At 46.3% G+C, this 20,981-nt stretch overlaps 1 protein-coding gene across 7 annotated transcripts in view; it reads right to left on the bottom strand.

Moving 5' to 3' along the window:
• Positions 1-20,981, bottom strand: part of GATAD2A (GATA zinc finger domain containing 2A) — a 101,726-nt gene that overhangs the window by 25,437 nt on the left and 55,308 nt on the right. For 6 of the 7 annotated variants that reach the window (XM_049642509.1, XM_049642514.1, XM_049642515.1 and 3 more), the window contains exon 3: positions 10,431-10,699. In XM_049642509.1, the coding sequence (XP_049498466.1) occupies positions 10,431-10,699 (269 nt within the window). The remainder of the gene's footprint in view (positions 1-10,430; positions 10,700-20,981) is intronic. The other variant, XM_049642512.1, reaches the window with a different exon arrangement.

Here is a 20,981-nt window from a genome sequence, read left to right as displayed (position 1 = left end):
CTCATACAGCCCATGTGGCAACGACCACCCTTTTATCATCACGGGGTAAAGGTGAAAGTCACACAAGAAGGCTAGGACCTGGACCCAGACCTCTTTGTAGACCCCATGGCTAAAACTGTAAAGAATGACAATACCAAATTGAGTATGAAGCAGCTGAATCCCCATACCTGTGAGAGCAAAACAGCTCAGATATTTTTGGGGAAAGGCCTAGTAGGTTTTTTTTTCTTTTTTTTAATAACAATTCAACATGCACCTATTCTGTGACCCTGCAATTCATCCCCTACGTATTTACCAAGAGAGAGAACTGAGAATTGATGCCCATGTGCAGCCCTATAGGAATAATCATAGCAGTTGTACTCACACCAGCCCCAAACTGCAGACTGCCAGGTGTCTATGGACAGGTGAGTGGATATACTGTGCATACCCACATAAGAGTCATTCAGGAAAATACTGGTACAACAGGGATGAATCCCAAAGCACATGGAATGAGAGAAGTCAGGCCCCACTAAGCACACGCATGATCCCATTTCTAGAATCCATTTTTGAGAAGAGGCAAGATTAGTCTAGGGTGAGAGAGTACACCCAGTCAAGGAGGACAGGAAATGTATAAATGGCCCCTTCTTATGGTGATGACTAGGTTCTGTATCCTGATAAGGCTTTGGACTACACAGGTGAAAAACACACCAGGAGAGGCTCACTGCGTTTACCTCCTTGCAAGGCAGGCAACCCAAGTGTTTACTTTATCTTTCCTCTCCCAAGAGGCTGCTTGTAAAGAGCATCCACCCAAACAGCAAGAACTCTACCTATGACCTAGAATGTCATCTTGGAAAAGTTAAGGAATACACACCTTTTCCTGCAGGCCCCATTTCTATTTAGAACAGAAGAAGACTGTCCACATAATCCCACGTTATAGACAACAGGCAGCTGTGGCTGCACTATCATGTTACTTTCAGATTCATTTTCGCTTTGGAAGAGACATTAGACGTTAATGTGAGTGTAGATGATTGTGCCCTCACACAACACACCACTGCAGGACACCCAAGCCCTGTTTCAATACCAAATGATGAGTAGCGACGTCCCTAGGCACAAAAAAGGTGACTAGTTTATTTACAGATGTGTCACCTCCTTGGTGAATGCCAAAGTCTCTAAAGAAAGATGGAGCAGGGATTCTGTCATCAAGAACACCAGCTTTAACAAAAGAGCCCTGCTTTGCAGGCTTGGTAAAACAGAGAGCACTTTTATGCATTTTTAGTATGCTCAAGTTCACGAGTGTTTGACAAGGGAGTGTGGAAAGCCAGAAAAACAAAAGTCAGGGACAGCTCTAACACCTCAGATGCTACTGCCAGTCCCCAATAGGCCAAGGGCCCCTCAGCGCCAGATAGGAGCCCCTTCTACCCACAGCACAGGGCAAGCCCTTGGTGTGAATGAAGCCCCATCTTGTGGGTGAGATGCATGATGCAAAGAGGGATGAGAAGAGAGGAAGGAGACATGCAGTTACCCAAAGGCCACACACCCCAAGAGAACCCGACAGGAAGTCATCAGTACATCTGCCCCACATCCACTGAGGCCCATGTAGCAGGCTACTGAGAAGTGGAAGTTGGCCTACTAGTCTGCCCCTACCCCACACCCCCACCCGCCCCCGTGGGACCCAGGGAGCCCCAACCAGGTAAAATGAAGAAGTAGAGATGATCTGCTTCAATGCCCATTGACTTCCATCCCCAATGAGCCATATCCCTTAACTTCTAGTCTTTCTCCCCAAGACCTCTGTACATTCTTTCATATTACAGCACACCAGAAAGTAGCTGCAGTCAGATCTTGTCCTATCATTTCTACCTCCAGGGACCACCATGGTGCCTATCACAGTAAGCCTGGTTCTGGCGTGTTAACAATCCAGGGAGGGCTGATGTCTCAGAAAAAGGCATATAGGGGCGCCTGGGTGGCGCAGTCAGTTAAGCGTCCGACTTCAGCCAGGTCACGATCTCGCGGTCCGTGAGTTCGAGCCCCGCGTCAGGCTCTGGGCCGATGGCTCGGAGCCTGGAGCCTGTTTCCGATTCTGTGTCTCCCTCTCTCTCTGCCCCTCCCCCGTTCATGCTCTGTCTCTCTCTGTCCCAAAAATAAATAAAAAAAAAAATGTTGAAAAAAAAAAGAAAAAGGCATATATAAACACGTTTTCAGTAAAGCATGGGGGTGGCCATTCATGGAGTTCCCACCCCACAAAGGCCCAGGGCAACAAGACACCTAGTCCTTACCTTTCAGGTGCAGGACATCTAGAGAAGAGGCTCGTGTTTTATTGAGTTAAATGCTCCTTCACCCAAAACGAGGGGGGAAAAAAGTTGTTCTCATCTATGCATGGCCCAGATTATTTCTAAAGATCAACAATTTGTGACAGAAAGAGATTCTCTATAGCAAAGTACAGGAGTAGAATCTACTTATCACAGAAACAAAACAACTCAACATAGCTTCCACTGCCTGCCCCAGCTCTAGCCTCCTCCAATAGTCCTGACTTGGGGGGGAGGGGGGTAGGCATGTGCCCATGACCTTTGGGCTTGGCTGGTCTCACAAGGCCAGCAGGCTCAACTTCCACCTCTGTGGATTTCTGTTTTCTTGTAAGCACGTTTATGGATGCCAGAACAGAAACCAAACTATTTTAACCTCATTAGTTTTTTTAAACGTCCATATTGAGATCTAATTTACATACCACAAACTTCATTCACTGTAGGAGTACAATTCAATGATTTTTAATAAACTTATTGTGCAACCATTACCACAATCCAATTTTGGAATACTTCCACCACCCCCAAAAGTTCCCTTTTGCCTGTGAGACGTTAATCACTGCACCCACCCCTGCCCTCAGGCAACCACTGATCAGTCTCTACAGTAAGTTTGCTTTGGACATTCCCTGTAGATGAAATTATACAACAAGCAGTCTCTGGATCTGCTGTCTTCCCACCAGCATAGGGAGTGTGAGGTTTATCCACGCTGCAGCATAAATCCGTAGTTCACTTTTTTATTGCTAAATAGTAATCCACTGCATGGATACAACATTTTATTTAATCTTGGCTATATGGACTATTTCCACTTTTTGGTTATTATGAATCATGCTGCTATGAACATCCATGAACCTGTCTTTGCGTGGACACATGTTTTCATTTCTCTTGAGTACCGTCCTTGGATAGAATACTGGGTCATGTTGAATGTTCATGTCTAACTTTATAATAAACTGCCAACTGTTATGCATTTTACATTCTCACCAGCAAAGTATGAGAGTTCCACTTTCTCCACATCCTCACCAACACTTGTTACTGTCTTTTAAAAACAAACAAACAAAAAAACCCACAACCATCCTTGAGACTTGTTTTATGGCCCAGCATCTGATCTCCCCTGGAGAATGATCCATGAGAATGTAACAAGATATATTCTGTTTTCTGTAGTCACCAGGTCTTCTATAGATTCCTGTTAGATCAAATGAGTCAACAATGCTCTTTGAGTCTTCTAGAATCTTACCAATTTTCTGTTTAGCTGTTCTACCAATTATTGAGTGGAGTACTTAATTCTCTATAACTGATGAATTGTCTATTTCTACTCTCAATCCTAGCAATTTATTCCTAAGGTATTTGGGGGTTGTTGTTAGGTGCATATACATTTATAACTGTTATGTCTCCCTGACATATTGTTATAAAATGCTGCCCTTTGGCTACAGTAATATTTTTTGTCTTAAAGTCGATTTTATCTGACATCAATAGTCACTCTAGCTTTCCTATGGTTACTTATGGTATAGCTTTTCCCATCAGTTTACCAAAGGATCTTAAGCAACCTTAAATCTAAGGGGGGTCTCTTACAGACAACATATAATTAAGCTGGATCTTGCTTTTTCATCTAGTCTGAAAATCTCTGCCTTTATAATTGGGGTGTTTAAACCACCTTTTTTTTTTTTTTTTTGGAAAGAGAGCGAGAGAGCGAGAGCAAGCAAGTGCATGTGAGAGCACAGGAGGGGCAGTGGGAGACAGAGAATGTTACGTAGGCTCCACATCCAGCACGGAGCCTAACACAGATGATGCAGGGCTCCCTCTCACAGCTGTGAGACCATGACCTAAGCCGAAATCAAGAGTCAGACACTTAACCAACTGAGCCACCCCAGTACCTCTAGACTACTCACATTTAACACAATAATTGATATGATTGGGTTTACAGGTGTCATATTGCTATTTGTATTCTACACCCATTCTTACTTTTATGTTCCTCTGTTCCTTGCTGACGATCTCCTTTGGTGTTAAACATTTTTTAGTGTACCGTTATATTCTTTTGTTGATTTTTTAAGTCATATTTTAAAGCTATTTTGTTAATCATTGCTCTAGATATTACAATAATTTTATTAATTTACCACAACATACTTCAGATTAATATTAACTCGACTCTGGTAAAATGTAGATACTTAACCCCAACAGAGCTCCATTTCATTCCTCCTGTTTTATACTATCATTGTCTGACAGATCTATAAACATATAAACACAAGAGATTTTTGTATACCTTGGTCAATTTCCAGAGAGCTGAAATGGTTATTTTTGTCTATGCTGACCAGTGTTAGTTACAGTTAATGCTTTACATGATATGTGTTTTAAGAAGAAATGAGAATAAAGTATTTTATATTAGACCATGTATTTACCATTTCCAATGCTCTTTATTTCTTCCTGGGAACTTAAGTTACCAACATGTCATTTTCTTTCAGTCTGAAGAACTGGCTGGTCTGCCCGTGACAGATTCTCTTGGGTCTTTATCTGAAAATGTCTTTTTTGCCTTCGTTTCTGAAGGAGTTTTGCTGGACACAGAATTCCAGGTTGACAGTTTTTGTCTTTGAGTACTCTGAATGTCACTCAACTCCTTTTTGGTTTCCATGGTCTTGGATGAGAAGCTGGCTGTTAATCATATTAATGCTCCCGTGTATGTGAGGGGTCCTTTTCCTCTTGCCACTTTCAAGATTTTCTTTTTCTCTGACTTATTAACAATTTGACTATGATGTGTCTAGTTATAGATCGCTTTGCATTTAAGCTCCCTGAGGTTTGTTGAGCTTCTCCTCACATGTTTTTGACCATTATCTCTTCAAGTAGTTTTTCTGTCTTGCTCCAACTATGACTGCAGCCTGGGGCTAATACAGCAATCATCCTTCCCCATTTGCCCATCTCCAAGACTGTCACTTCAACCAACAAGGCCATGGGCCCAAGGTTGCTATCCACCACTCTCTTAAATTGAGTGAGTCCCTTCTCACCCCTACAGAAAAGAGGCTGGTCTTCACAGCCTAGGCAGAACTTCCCTACCAATAGAACTGGGGAGATGGTATGGAAGGAGTCCCAGGCTAAATGCTACAGATTCTCACTATTCTTACCTGAAGTTTGGCAGTTTCTTAAGCACAAACACTTCTCATATTGCTGTATGCCTCTGGTCAATTTCTAGAGTGCTCAAACGATGGGCTTTTTTTGGGCCAATTCTGTCCTGTTTTATGGGTTTTTTGGGGGGGGGGGGGGGGGGGGGGAGGAAATTATTCCCCAGCTTTGATTTATTTTGAAAATAAAACATACACAAATTGGGGGAGCTTGGGTGTCTCAGCTAGTTAAGCGTCCAACTTCGGCTCAGGTCATGATCTCGTGGTTTTTGAGTTCAAGCCCCGCATGAGGCTCTGTGCTGACAGCTCAGAGCCTGGAGCCTGCTTCAGATTCTGTGCCTCCTTCTCTCTCTGCTCTTCCTCTGTTCACGCTCTGTCTCACTCTCAAAAATAAATAAATACTAAAAAAAAAATTTTTTTAATACACAAATTGAGGGGCATCTGGGTGGTTCAGTTGGTTAAAACCTCTGACTTAGGCTCAGGTCATGATCTCACAGTTCGTGGCTTTGAGCCCTGCCTCGGGCTCTGTGCTGACAGCTGGAGCCTGGAGCTTGCTTCGGATTCTGCTTCTTTTTCTCTGCCCCTCCCCTGCTCGTACTCTGTCTCTCAAAAATAAATAAACATTAAAAAAAATTTTTTTGAAGCACTATCAACAATTGCCAAAGTATGGAAAAAGCCCAAATGTCCATCGATGGATGAATGGATAAAGAAAATGTGGTATATATTACACACACACACACACACACACAATGGAGTATTACTCGGCAATCAAAAAGAATGAACTCTGGCCATTTGCAACTATGTGGATGGAACTGGAGGGTTATTATGCTAAGTGAAATTAGTCAGATAAAGACAAATATCATATGACTTCACTCATATGAAGACTTTAAGACATAGAACAGATAAACATAAGGGAAGGGAAGCAAAAATAATATAAAAACAGGGAGGGGGACAAAACTAAGAGACCCTTAAATATGGAGATCAGAGGGTTACTGGAGGGGTTGTGGGAGGGGGGAATGGACTACATGGGTAAGGGGTAATAAGGAATCTACTCCTGAAAACACTGTTGTACTATATGCTAATTTGGATGTAAATTTAAAAAATAAAATTAATTAAAAATTTTTTTTTAAGATACACAAATTGGGAGCCTAAGTCAGAAAAACTGTCAGAGATAGAGAGGGGAACTGTAGAGAGGGAAAGAATGGACTTTACCCCTTTGTCTGCCTATGTATGCTACATATCACCTCAATGTAGTAAAAAAAGGTTTTATCTTGGTGATTTCAATTCACCAGCCACTCACTGCCTTAAAGAAAAAGAAAATTATCTCTCCTAGAAGCCACCAAAAACTCCCTCCAGTCTTTTTTTTTTTTTTTTTTTTTAATTTATTTTTTGGACAGAGAGAGACAGAGCATGAAGGGGGGAGGGGCAGAGAGAGAGGGAGACACAGAATCGGAAACAGGCTCCAGGCTCCGAGCCATCAGCCCAGAGCCTGACGCGGGGCTCGAACTCACAGACCGCGAGATCGTGACCTGGCTGAAGTCGGACGCCCAACCGACTGCGCCACCCAGGCGCCCCTCCCTCCAGTCTTCAACAAGCCCAATTTGAGTCAAAAGACAGCATGAAACAAAATGAGGCAGTTTTGAAACAGAGCCAAACAAATTCTAGACACAGAATACTATACAATAGTGAAAATGAATTAACTACTGCTCAATTCAACAACATGGGTAAATCTCACAAACATTATATTGAATGAAAGCAAGCAAAGGGTACAGATTGCACAATTCCATTTATTTAAAGTACAAAAACAGAAAATTATCTATGCTGTTAGAAGAAACTGGTTACCCTCAGAGGGTAGTGATAAGTGGACTAAAGGGGGCCTCAAGGTTGTTTCTTGATTCTAGTTTACAAGGATGTATTCAGTTTGTGAAAATTGGCACCCATCTGTACTTTTCAGTATGTGTACTACATCTCAATTAAAAAACAAAAATGAAATTCTCTCAGCACAACAATCTAAAATTGGCACGTTAGAGGCGTCTGGGTGGCTCAGTCGGTTAAACATCAGACTCCGTTTTAGCTCAGGTCTTGATCTCACAGTTCATGCGTTTGAGCCCTACAGTGGGCTCTGCACTGAGCCTGCTTGGATTCTCTATCTCCCTCTCTCTGCCTCTCCCATGCACGCATGCATCCTCTCTCTTCTCAAAAATAAATAAACATTTAACGTTTATTTATTTTTTATTGTTAAATGTTTATAAACAACAAACATTTAATGTTTATTTATTTTTGAGAAGAGAGAGACAGAGCATGAGTAGGGGAGGAGAGAGAAAGAGGGAGACACAGAATTTGAAACAGGCTCCAGGCTCTGAGCTGTCAGCACAGAGCCTGACGCAGGGCTTGAACTCATAGACCGCGAGATCACGACCTGAGCTGAAGTCGGACGCTTAACAAACTGAGCCACCCAAGCGCCCCAATAAACAAACATTTAAAATAAATGAGTAAAAATAAAACTGGCATGTTAATCTTACACGATTCGGTGAACCTGAAGCCAAAGAGCTTCAGCTAACCTAAACTATGGCCAGATACAGCCGTGCCGTGCCACCTTTTGATCTGGCCAGTGAGGGATCTCACACTAACCTGAGAACCAAGAACAACCACACTGTGCTATAGGAAGGTCCTTAAAGGGATGTTCTTGAGCCACATGCTCTCAACAAGGATCCAAAGACTGCCTGTTTCTAACAGAAACTGGGGCCATACACTCCAGAACAGATTACAGTTTGGAAAGGCTTTGGGGTACTTGTTCCTGTAATTTTTGTCAAAATGCACAAGTGTACTTCTCCAATGAATTAAACAGAACATTCTACATGGGAACTTGGGGAGATACTAGCTCTACATATGGACATCTTATTTTGAGCAAAGAGTGAAGGGCAGTTGTTACCAACACTTGCTCTCCACCCTAGGACCAATTCTGGGTACATGTCTGTCACCCATCAACCTATAAGCCAGAGATTATCACCCATTTTACTAATGAAGAAACAAAGACTAAGATCATGTGCTCAAGATCAGCCAGGGAGTCTGATGTGACCCCAACTATGCCTGTTGGCCACCAAGGCCAAACTCTGCCCACATTCTCATACTGCTTTATAAGTGTCTTGAGGTGTTTCTAGTCCTGGAGTACTGATCACCAATGCCCTGTGTGCCTAAGTTAATCTCTGATCCCTGCTCCCTTGCATCCTTTATGTGTTGTAACGATATCATTCTCCATCAACTTCAGAAAACATGGTCTAAGTGACCTTGGGTTGGAAGCCAATGGGCATAGTGGGAAAAGTCTGGAAGCAAGAGGCCCAGAGGCCAAATGTAGCCCCAGGCTGTATCAACAGAAAGATCTGGTAACCTCTCCCTCACAATCCACTGGGCTGCCCTGCAGGGCAGCAAGGTGATAACATGAGAAAATGCACACCAGGAGCCCAGGATCACGAGAAATATCTAGCAGATGGAGTGACTGGGTGGCTCAGTTGGTTAAGGGTCTCACTTTGGCTCAGGTCATGATCTCACAGTCTGGTCCATCGGGGGTTCGAGCCCTACTTCCGGCTCTGTGCTGACAGCTCAAAGCCTGGAGCCTGCTTCAGATTCTGTGTCTCCCTCTCTCTCTGTCCTTCCCCGACTCATGCTTTCTCTCTCTCTCTCTCAAAAATAAACATTAAAAAAATTAAAGAAAGAAACAAACATCCAGCAGATCTTCACAAACAGCAGGAGGCTCTTTCTCCTCCTCAGCTACCTGACATAGTACCTGAGACACTACTAAGGACCAAGTCAGAGGGAGAGAAAGGAGAACCAGACTTACAATTTTATTTCTGGAACTTTAAAAGAGGCCTCTGGGACAGGAACAGCAAAAAGCACAGCCAGACAGAAAAAGGCCTTTTTGGGTAGTAGAAACACAGAGCACACACCCCCTCAAACTAAGATGCTTCCCCAGTAGAAGGGGTTGGATTTTCCCATTTATCTCAAAGAGGTAAAAATTGTAAAGCTGAGAAATACCAGGCCAGATAATCTCTGAAGTTCTTAGGATTCCAAAAGTCTGAGCTCCAAAATGAATTTAACATGAAGACTACAGGGTGGAGTCCCTGTGTGGGGTTAGTCAACACTCATGAGAAGGCAAAACGTTCCCAGCTTCCCTAGCTCTGCACCTGCCACCCTCACCCCCACTCTGGGCAAACAGACATGGAAGGGAGTCTGCAGGGGAGGATTAGGGGGTTGGTGAGGGGTGGCCAGGAGACCGTGGCCATACCAACACACCCACTGTGGCGTATCTGGCTCATAGGACATCTAAGCGTAAACATGCTAGAGACAATGGTTCCCACCAGAGCTCCAAGGGGAGCAGTGACAGCAGAAGTTAGGCCCAGATTTCTCTTTACAGAAAGAAAAGAATGTTTCTGAGTGAAGAAATGAAGGAGGTAGGGAAGGGGGGTAAAGTGAGTCTTAATTCTTTCAAGTTTTTTCCTTAAGAACCTCACAAAACTGAGGATCTGAATACTCTTGAAGTAATCAGTACTGACTAAAGAAAAATCAACAGACCACACCACAGACTTGAATAGTGACCTCCTCCTTCACAACCTGCTGCCTAAGAGGAGTGGTGGCACATGTGAGAGGCATCTCTGAGCTGGACTCCAGACTCTGCCCCCAGCCTAGTGACCCAGATCCAGTATAGAATCCCTGGCCTCCAGAACCCCAGATCTGTAAAGCAGGGACATATACTGAAATGAAAAACTCCCAACTTTTTCCACAAGCCAAAAGCACCAGCTGAAGAAACAAGTGGTATCAGTTTAATGAAGACTCACTGCCTTGCAGGGCAGCCAATGGAGGATACTGCCCCTTCCTCCTGTGAGACCCATACCCCTTGCTATTGATGTCCAGGCCCCAGTGAGGAGATCCCTTGTCCAGGACAGCACAGCAATGCTAGGATTAGAACCCGTAACTCAGCAAGGGCTGCTTCCTCAGGCCCATCTCCCCACCGCCTTCTCACACCCACAAGACCTGGTTCCAGGTCCCTCCTGCTCACCTGTATGAGGTACGCATGTCCACGGGCCCGTCGCCCGCCTGCCCTTCACATCTGCCCATGGCTGTCACCTCTGCCCCCCTCAGCAACCCTTGGGCTGGGCCTGCTCCTGGCTCAGGCGTCACTCTCATGTCTCCGTCAGTGTTTAAATCTGAAGACAACAATCCTCTCTCCATTTTTATTTTCTTGCTTTCCACATCATCCTCTGCTGGGTCCCGTTCAAGCGCTCGTTTCTGACTCCGTGTTCGGCATGCTTCTTCAGTCATTCTGAACTTTGGAAGGAGAAAACATGACATTTAAACTTGGCACAACCAAGGTGCTACCTTCTTAGAAACTTCAGTGTGTCAGCTTGAAGAGTTTTCCTTGCCCCATGATGATAGTAGAAGTCGGTACAACAAATGCAGGCCTCACAAAGTGTGCCCAGGACCTTTCTTAACTGACATGGGAAGGCTGGGCAGGATCCATGGAGCATCTGGGGAGCTGAGACCTGCAGGGACCTGGACAGGAACAATGGAAAGTGGCTGATTATTAGAAGGAAGAGGAATTCTCTGTGCTCCGAATTCAAAAGCAGAGAGGAAAACTGTTCTAGATCTGAACTTGCTGCCTATGGAATTCTGAGTACCTGCCCTGGGTTGGAGATTTCTGGAATCCGGGAAGGGGAGACACCGCCGTACCAGAAGCAGGGTCACTGCCCAGGTCCAGAACTGCACTGCACTGACTCGGGTTGACCATTCTCCCCTTTAGTGAGGGGCGGCCTCCTTACTCCCTGCTCACCTCAGGGGAGTGAGAAGTGGGGGTCACCTTTAACCCTTTGACTGCCAGCAAGGTAAACTTTGAGTGGGGTGAGAGCTGGCCCGTCACCATGCCAGCACCCTGTACCTGCAGCACACACATATCTTGATTTAAAGAAAGAAAAGAAGAAAAAAACAGCTGAGTCAGTTTTTGATCCCATGACATCACTGGGCTCCACATGACCCTTCCCAGGATTCAGTCTGAGAGACAAAGCACTTTCCAGAAAACCAGTCTGAACCGGTTCCAGACAACAAGCTGAAGTGTTGTTAACCCTCAGAGAGACAGGACGGAGGACAGCGCAATGATGTCTGTCTGCAGGGAGGCTGCTGGCATTCCACAACAGAGTCTGGGACACAGGCGCTCGCTCTTAAAGGAGCCACTCCAGCCCCAATGTCCCAACAAGGCAGGACACAGGAAATAAGACTGCAAGAGTCAGGGTCTAAAAAAGCCAAGCCAGAGTTCATGAGGGACAAAAAAGAATTTAGCTGCCAGGCTCTAGGAGGATTCCCAAAATGCCAGTTCTACACAGGATGGTAGGTGCCTATGTCTACCAACACAGGGTCCACAGAGGAACACACTACAAGCCCCTTGAGAATCTCAATTCATACCTGTGGTGTGCCTACACTGAAGGCCTCCTGGCTCTGTGTCCACACAGGCAGGGCATCTGGCACCCCAGTTTCCTCACCACGAATACCCTGAGAAGCCTGTCCTGGAGCCCACCTTCTGGGAGACTAGGGACAACACAGGGCAATGCAGGGGCAACATCATCATACATGGGATGCATTCCTAAGATGACTCACTCACAACCTTGTTAAGGAGCCGATTTCTCAAATGAGCAACAGTGCAGGACCATGTCCTAGTGGCCTCTTCGGTGGACTTAGAGTTAAAGGAAAGAAATTGACTGCTGTTTCATGCTCCTGGCTCAGGAGGCAGAGCAGTCCACATGCACACGTGTCGGGCCACTGTGGCCTGGCCAGGGCACTCAAATATCTGCTCCTACAGGCAGTCCAAAAGGGTCAAAATGAGCAAGTCTCCCGGTGGTCATATTACCCCCAGAATGCTCTCCACCCATGTTGACAGAAGGTGGGGCTGGAGAACTCTGAAGCCCAAGGGCATGGGCTACTGACAAGACTTCCATCTGCCCCCAACCCCTCCTGGCATACTAGCCTGTGCCTGCTGCCCACCCTGTACCAACTGCTCAGTCCTAGTCACCCCCCGAAACATCCCCCCATCTCCTCCTCCCACACTCTGTATGGATATGGTCTCCTAACTGCCCCAGAGAAAAGCAAAGGATACCCCATGTCCCTCTTAGCCTAAAGCTCTATGGCTTCTGTCCTTCTTTGATATGTCTTGACAACAAACCCTGTCAGCCTGCTCAGTGAATCTATCAGTCCTCTCTGTGAGATTGCAGATAAGTCATTGCCCTGAGATGAGTGTCAGTCAACCTCCCCTCCCTCACTGTGGGAGGCATGGGTCATCTTTCCTTTGAGGGCTGCCTAAAAGAGGAGCTCCTTAAACATTTGGGGAATTGGACAAGAGTAACAATTTCAGTAGCTGCCTTGGACAGCAGGTAGCTGTGTTCCCAGGGCAAGAGAGGAGCCTGTCAGGATCAAAAAGGAGAAGAGACAAGACCAGGAAAGAGGCAAAAAGGCATGCCCACTAGAGTCAGAAGAAATTCTGTCCCTAAGGGAGAAGTTCCCAGTCTGGGCTGGTACAGACCAGGGAAGAATGGGACTGAGGTGGAGGAAGAGGATGCCCCCACCTCAATCCTGTACTTAAACTCCCCCATGTTTCCCCACTCTGTCTCTGTTCCAGCCTGGCACACCCACCTAGTGCAGTCTCTGGCCTTATAAGCTCCAGGCTCCAATCCAGGAAAGTCATCCAAACCCAGACCCTGCATGAAGTCCTTCCTCTCAAATACCCACACAGATTGGGCGGGTGGGGACCAACAACCAGTTCACCGTGTGCCAGGTCACCAGACTGACAAAGTAGTACCCAAGTGACCTCACTTCATTGTCACTAATTTAAAATAAGCAAGCATAAAGGGCCAGAGCAGAGCCTCATACCCACACAGGGCTGCTCCTCTTCTAGCTCCAGTGACTACTCTGGGCCACAGGGCCCCAACAACACCCTAGTTCAGGTAGCTGATCAGGGTCCCCAGCAGAGGGCCCGGAATACAGCCTGTTTATGTTCTGTGTGCAGTGTCAAGCAAGGTAGCTCACTCTAAAGCCGAGGGACTGGAAATCTGCCAACCCTGGACCCAGAACCAATGGCCAGCCTGGCAGCACATGCATGCCCTGCCCTCTGGCTCCAGCAGGGCATTCTCGGGAGGGGTGGCCAGCTGCATCCCTCCCCCACCACAGAAAGGAACAGCACAGCTGGAGGGGGCAGGGCTGACTATGGCAGAGGGTGCGTCCAGCTCTGCACCACCTGCCCCGTGCCCCCCTCCATCTTGGGTAGGGCCTACTCCACAGCAAGATGGTTGCCTTAGAGGCTACAGGAAGCATTTGCTCCTGGAGAGTACAGGTGCTAGTAAAGAACGCTCCTCCCTCCTCTCAGCAGGAAGGACCAGTGCCCTAGCACATTAGGGCTAGTGTCCATCACCCTGCAGGCACAAACCCAAGATCAATGACAAAGCTATAGGGAAGAAACCAGCCTTGAGGAATGAAGCATGACCTACAATTTCTGCAAAAAAGCAGTGAGGAGTTACCTCAGAATACTTTCTAAAGAGCAGGTAAAGGGGCGCCTTGGTGGCTTAAGTCAGTTGAGCATCTGACTTTAGCTCAGATCATGATCTCACGGTTTTTGAGTTTGAGCCCCACATTGGGCTTGCTGCTGTCAATGCAGAGCCCACTTACGATCCTCTGCCCCCCTCTCTCTGCCCCTCCCCCACTTATGCACCTACACTTTCTCTCAAAAATAAACAAACATTAAAAATAAAAAAAAATAAAAAAAACAGGTAAAGAGGCTGGATTCTTGTGATGGAAAGTTAGGATCTGCTTCAAAACCCCTAGCCAGTGAGGGTTCTACCACAGGCCCATTCAGGAACTGCCAGCCCACAAAGAGCAACCCCCTCTTACTTAAGGGGGATCCTGTCCTGGCTGTTGCCTGAAGACAGGGGCAGATCCTGACAACAGCAGCCCATTGTAAAGATGAGGCTCCCAGGACTGCAAGGCTGCCTGAGGCACAGGCTGCTACCCAGGAAGCAGGGCTGGAACCCAGATGGCCTCAGTCCTTTCTTCTCACTCTCACAAACACAATTAAGTCACACAGAGCCTGCTCTAATGCATCTTCAGACAGGGCTGGGCGGGCAGAGAGGTGGCAGGAAGCAACCCAGGTCTTCCTTGCCCCAAGAAGGGAGGTTCCAGTCACTCTAGCGGCTACATAGGCACAGCACAGAACGACCGACCTCAGGTCGAAGAGGCAACCAAATAACAGGTGGAATGTGGACAAGGGGCTTTGGGTCAATGCAAATTGTAAATGCCTCTACCAAAAGATACTTTATTTTTTAGTAAAATGCCACTGTCTAACTGATCTGAGAACCTCAGGTGGAAAACCTCTTCCAAAGCAACTCCAAAGAGGTGAATGATGCAGGAACCAGAATTTTTAAACAAGACTCAGGAAACCAACAGAAAGCACCTGGCACAAGTTGAGCACATAATGCCAGCAGACATATTTTTTATCATAAAAAAAGTTAACTTAAAAAAAAAAAGTAAACAAACACAAGTCATGGAGCCATAACTCTGAAGCATTATCATTATCTGTACCAGGAAATGCTATTTATATTACTCTGTTACTAACATACCAGCAGGAATACTATCAATAACACTCCTGTTTCAGGCATGAGAAAAGTGGACTTGGGGTGCTCTTTCCAGAGCACAGAAGAGTGAGCATGAGGAGGTGGAAGAAAAGAGGGTACTAAGTGTGGACTATCCTCAGGGGGAACATGGAGGGGTGGGGATGAGGGGAGATCCAATTTGTTCTAAAGGATCATCTGGTTGATATGGGGATAGACTGGAGTAGGAGATGGCAGAGACAGCAGTTTGGGGGAGACTTCTGTATCTTGTGGCTCAGGATGGGAAAGAGACTGAGCAGTGGGGAGACATGACCAAACCTTAAGTATACTTTAGACAACACAACATACTAACAGCTGGACAGGAGGCAAGAAAAGATTGCTTTGTTTTATTTTTGCCTGAGCAAATGGATGGAATTGTTTTTCTGAAATGAGGAAAGAGCAGATCTGGGAGAAGAAGGTTGGAAGCAGGGAAATTTGGACATGGTGAGTAGGAGTCTACCAGACCCACACAGAGAGGCCGAGGAGTGTCTACCGGACAGGTAGAAGCCTGCACATGGGGCAGCCACTGTTTTCGGCAGCACAGAGCACCCCTCCCTGTCAGGAAAGAAGGGCCAGTGAAGCGTCCAATGCCAAGTTGGGTGACGATGAGGTCCAGACACTGGTTTCACTTGGCACTGGCCAACCTCCACACTGCGACACACAGGCCCTGCCAGGTGTGCAGTTCCAGCAGACCTGCAGCCAGGCACCCACCACCAGAGTGCCCCTCAGCAGATGCACAGTGCAGGTGGATCTTTGTGCCCTGGTGGTCCTGAGGCTGGGGCTATCTATGATGCCCTTCTGCATGATTTCTCTCTTGTCTCCTGCCTGGACCCAGGAATCCCATTCATCCTCCCAGACACAATAGCCTGCAGAAGCTGCAGAAGAGAAGTCCCAGACCTGTACACCCTTCTGCTCACCCTCTGGAGGCTCCCTACATTCTTGAGAGTCAAAGCCAGGTACCTGGGGAGGGGACGGGGAGAGAACTAAGCTATACTTTGGTGTCAGCAGCCTCTGGTTGACAGGCACTTATCTTCTCTTCCAGAACAGAGAGTTCACTCTGCTCAAGTCCTGAGCCACTTCCTGATGCCTCTCTCTGAACGATAGTAGCAGGGATGCAGTGGCTGTGTTCTGGAAGGAACGCGCGATAAAAATGCCAGCTCTCAAGTTTTAAACGTCAAACCCTGTTAAGGCTGAGTACAAGGGATGCAACTTAACCTGGGGAATAGAAGGACGATCCCAACAGCCAGCCTCTACTACCACACACAGGAGAGAACAGAGGCCAAATCTCAGGCAACAATGGGCTGAGAGAACTTGTTAGTCTTTCAGCCTCAGTTTCCCTACCCACACCTCATAGACATGCTATGTGAAGAAACAGAGTGATATTAGAAATAATTTGAATGAGGGTCACCTGGGTGGCTCAGTCATCTGCGCATCCGACTGTTGATTTCAGCTCAAGTCATGATTCCAGGGTCGTGGGATCAAGCCTCCATGCAGAGCATGGAGCCTGCTTGAGAGTCTCTCCCTCTCTGCCCCTCTCCCCCACTCACATGCACTCTAAAATTATAAATAAAAAAAATTTTTTTTTTAAAATGACTTGAATGAGGGGTGCCTGGGAGGCTCAGCTGGTTAAACATCCAACTTCGGCTCAGGTCATGATCTCATAGTTTGTGAGTTTGAGCCCTGCATCGGGCTCTGTGCTAACAGCTTAGAGCCTGAAGCCTGCTTTGGATTCTGTGTCTCCCCCTCTTTCTGCCCCTCTCATGTTCATGCTCTGTCTCTGTCTCTCAACAAATGTTAAAAAAAAAAAAAAAATGACGTGAATGAGAAAATCAATGTGTAGAACAGTATAATACCATTCACATGGCTTAAAAATGCTTATAATCTTCAGAAAAAACTACTGAAAAAGCTTACTAAAATTAAAAGTGAAAGAAATTAGGCTAAAAGCCACAGCACTCACTTCTGAAGAATAAATTCAGAAACTTTCACTTTCTGTATTAAATTATTTCTCCTAACAGTGACTTTCTATCAGTCCTGTATTCAAAGAACACAAAGATAAAAAGGAGAGCTAGCTAGATAAAATAACACTCCCACATGCAGATGCTGAAAACTTCTTAAAAGGATAAGTGTACAGGGATGAGACAAGGGGAGAGGGCCCTTTGGAGGGAAATGCTCCCAGGACAGAGGGAGAGTGCTTTATAATGTAGGAAAATCAGGAGGCTGGCTCCTCCAACAGGCAGAACCAAGAACATAAGACAAATATGCAACCTTCAGTGGACTGAGAGGTGCCACTGCTGTGACTTTCCCACTCATTATTAGCAAGTGTCTCAGCAGCTTAAAAGTCCATCCCCTGTGTTACTTACTAAAGCAAATCTCAAGCTCTACACAGTAAACTCAAACCCCTCAGCTCATCCCCACAGCCCACCTTCTACCTGGGCCATCAGTTGTGTGGAATGGCTGCCAGGCCACAGCATCAGTGTGGGCTCGCTCTGAGGGAGCCCATGTCTCACACAGTTCCACAACAACAATCCCCATACTATTCAGCAGCTTCATCTCTTCTCCCAGCTTGTTGCTAGACTCCTCCATGGCAGCAGCTTTTTTTTTTTCCATTCACCTCCATATTCAGTGTGGAGCAAAACAATATGGGTTCGGTACGTGCTACTGAGTTAAACCTACATTTCTGTAGATTATCCTCATGAAACGTACGATTCCTGGGGTTTGCCTTATAGGTCAAAATGAAGCAAACAAGTACTTTCATTAAAAACTCTGCCATTTGGACTTTCTGAAAGGCGAATATATAGAGTCCCACAGACTGAGGCTGAGACAAGGAACAGGAATCTGGGGAGATGGTCCAGGCATGGGTATAGACATCAAGGGCCAAGCCGCTGAGCAGGGATGGTCTCAGACAGAGGAAAGGAGCCACCCTGAGTCCTGTGCTACAGGTTTGTTCAAAAGAAGAACTAAGTCTTACTTACTCACTGACTGAAGCTGGGTTCTTAACCCTTAGTGGTCTGAAACCTAAGATACTCCAAAAATATAGGCACTTTCTCTCTCATACACCATTAGGAAGGTACTTGGTTTACCTGCCTGGCCAGGAGCTCCATGGGCCCTCAAAGACCTGGACTAAAAAGATGCTAGGGAGACCCTCCTGCAACAGTCCAGTGACCAGGGCAGTACACAACATCCCAAAACTTAATCATGAGATAAAAAAAAAAAAAAAAAAAAGACAAAAACCTGATTTTTAAATGGTAGCAAGTTAAACAGTTAAAAAATACACAAATTCTACCTGAAGCCTAACCCCTCACCTGAGGGAAGACCTGGCATTTGCTGTGGCTGTTTTCTGAGTTACTGTGACATGCTGGAATGAGGCTGTCTGACCCCAGGAGAAAATGGTATGGCCTGGAGAGGGCTTGGTGCATATCTGAGGTGTGTACATTTTGATTTTATGTATGGTCAGGTGCTCTTTTGCTGAGAGCAATCTTCTGGATTTATCTAGTGAAGGAGTTGGCAAACTTTTTCTTAAAGGGACACAGTAAATATATTCAGCTCTGCAGGTCTTTCTGTCTCTGTCCTGATTACTCAGCTCTGCGGTTTTAACAATATGTCCTCCAATGGGCATAGCTCTGTCCCATTCAAACTTTATTTACCAAAACAGACCACCAGCCTGTGGGACATAGCTTCCCAACCCATAACCTAGCACTTTCCTGGACAAAATTTCACACAACCACATACAACGTGTATGTATCATGCTCCAATTGTGCCCTAATATATCAATAGTGTTGAAACAAATCTGCTTTTCCAAAACGAGCATTATCACAGAACTGACTGCAAAGAAAAACAGGTTTCAAAAAACGACTTGGACATGTAAATTCAACCTGAGCCCAGGACTCAAGGTTAACCCTTTTTAAAAGAAGAAATTTAGTTTCGAAAAGTGCAGAGGGAAGAGCACTCACTGAAGGGTCAGTCTGTCTCACTATGCGGGTCAATTTTATTCCATCCTAAAAGCCCTACACACTCTCAAGATAAATAGGTCCCTCGTATAAGGAAATTATGTGCTATAAACTCGATTACTGCAGTGAATCAAACTTTAACCCAGTTACAGAAACAAGCAGTTCCTCAGCACTCATGCCTGAGCATTAGACCAAAGCTCTAAGGAAGAGCACAGGGAGATGTGAATAACCTTGATGGGCACAGGGCTGGGAGGGGGTGGGGTGAGCCCTTCTTGAAATAGGGTTGTTTGGGACACCAGTATGGCTCAGTAGGTTGAGCATCCAACTCTTGATTTCAGCTCAGGTTATAACCTCATAGTTCGTGGGTTCCAGCCCCGAGTCAGGTTCTATGCTGAAAGCACAGAGCCTGCTTGGGATTCTCTCGCTCGCTTGCTGCCACTCCCATGCTGGTGTTCTCCCTCCCCGCCTCTCAAAATAAATAAATAAACTAAAAAAAAAAGAAAAAGAAAGCAAGAAAGCAAGAATAGGGATGTTTGAGCTGGGATACAAAGTATGACCTGAGGGGCACCTGGGTGGCTGGGTTGGTTAAGCACCTGACTCTTGATCTTGGCTCAGGTCATGATCTCAGTTCCTGAGTTCCAGCCTCGCACTGGGCTCTGCACTGACAGCTCAGAGCCTGCTTTGGATTCTTCCCAACCCCTCTCTGCCCCTCCCCCACTCATTCTCTCCCCCCCCCCCCTGTCAAAATGAATAAACTTAACAATAACAACAACAAAAAACAGTGTGACTTGAGCACACTGGGGCTGGTTTGCTAGAGACTTGGGGGTCCCTGGGAATGTTGTGCAGTAGGAAGGGAGGTGCAGGACCCAACTTCTCCAGGTAAGAAGGACTTCACCCTTGAGGACTGGGAAGAAAGAGGTCATCTGTGCCAGGGAAACTCTTGAGAAGGGGAGGGGGGAACATCCAGGGGGATGATGCAGGTAAATACCACAATACCCCCAACTGTCCCACTCTAAGGAAGGTCCTGGGCAGAAGGCTGCACTGTCATAGCATCCTGTCCCACTGAGATCTCTTAACAACGACAATCCTCACTTGGTGCATTCTGCCTGTGGCTGCAGCTCCATGGCCTACTCCAGCCCGGGGACAGCAAGAGAGCCCCAGGAACCTTCCTAGGACCTTTCAGGGGCTCAGCCTCCATCTGGTTACTGCCTTGGTCCTTCAATTCTTCTGACCTTTATATGGACACTGGGCCTGACTAGTGGGCATATCACTTCACCCCCCAACCTGGTGGTGCCCTGTCAATCCCACACTGGGGCTGTCTGGACCTGGGGTCTCAATGCAGGTTTTCCTAGCCTTCCGCTTCGTGTTAAGAGAAGCCAACACAACTCATCAGGTGGACAATCACTTTATTAAAATGAGACACGTGACCAACAAATTCTTCTATCCTACTGAAAGGACTCACTCACTCTTTCAAAGGCTTCTCACAAGGTAGACAATCTTACTGTCAGCCTCCAATGGCCATGGCGCCTGGGCTCCAGTTTCTGGGGAAGGTGAGGCACTGAGAAGAGAGGGAAAGGGACAAGGAACACACAGCACCCCAGACTTGGGATCATTTGACCCCACTCAATGCACACCCTATTGGTAGAAGAAGCACATGGGAAACTGGGGCATTGACAAGACAGCTCCCCATATCCCAAGGCTGCAGTGCCCCAGGCTAGTTGCACACCACACAACCTTGCACCACAAATATACATATATGTACACCCACATTCATGCATACTCAGACACAAGTGCCCACACACACATGCACACCACATGCACTCACACACGTGCACAGTTTTCCTCTCCTCTTCCCACTTCCAAATCTTGCCCAATTGTGTCAGAAAAGGTCTTTCTCTGTTCAATTCTGAGCAAAAGATCAGCAGTTCTTATGTGTGATCAGTATTCATTCCACTCCTGATCCACCTGTCCCGAAAAGGA

The sequence above is a fragment of the Panthera uncia genome, chromosome A2 (genome assembly GCF_023721935.1).
Source record: "Panthera uncia isolate 11264 chromosome A2, Puncia_PCG_1.0, whole genome shotgun sequence".
NCBI lineage: Eukaryota > Metazoa > Chordata > Mammalia > Carnivora > Felidae > Panthera > Panthera uncia.
The sequence above is the reverse complement of the archived record's forward strand: the minus strand, read 5'-3'. Positions and strand labels throughout refer to the sequence as shown.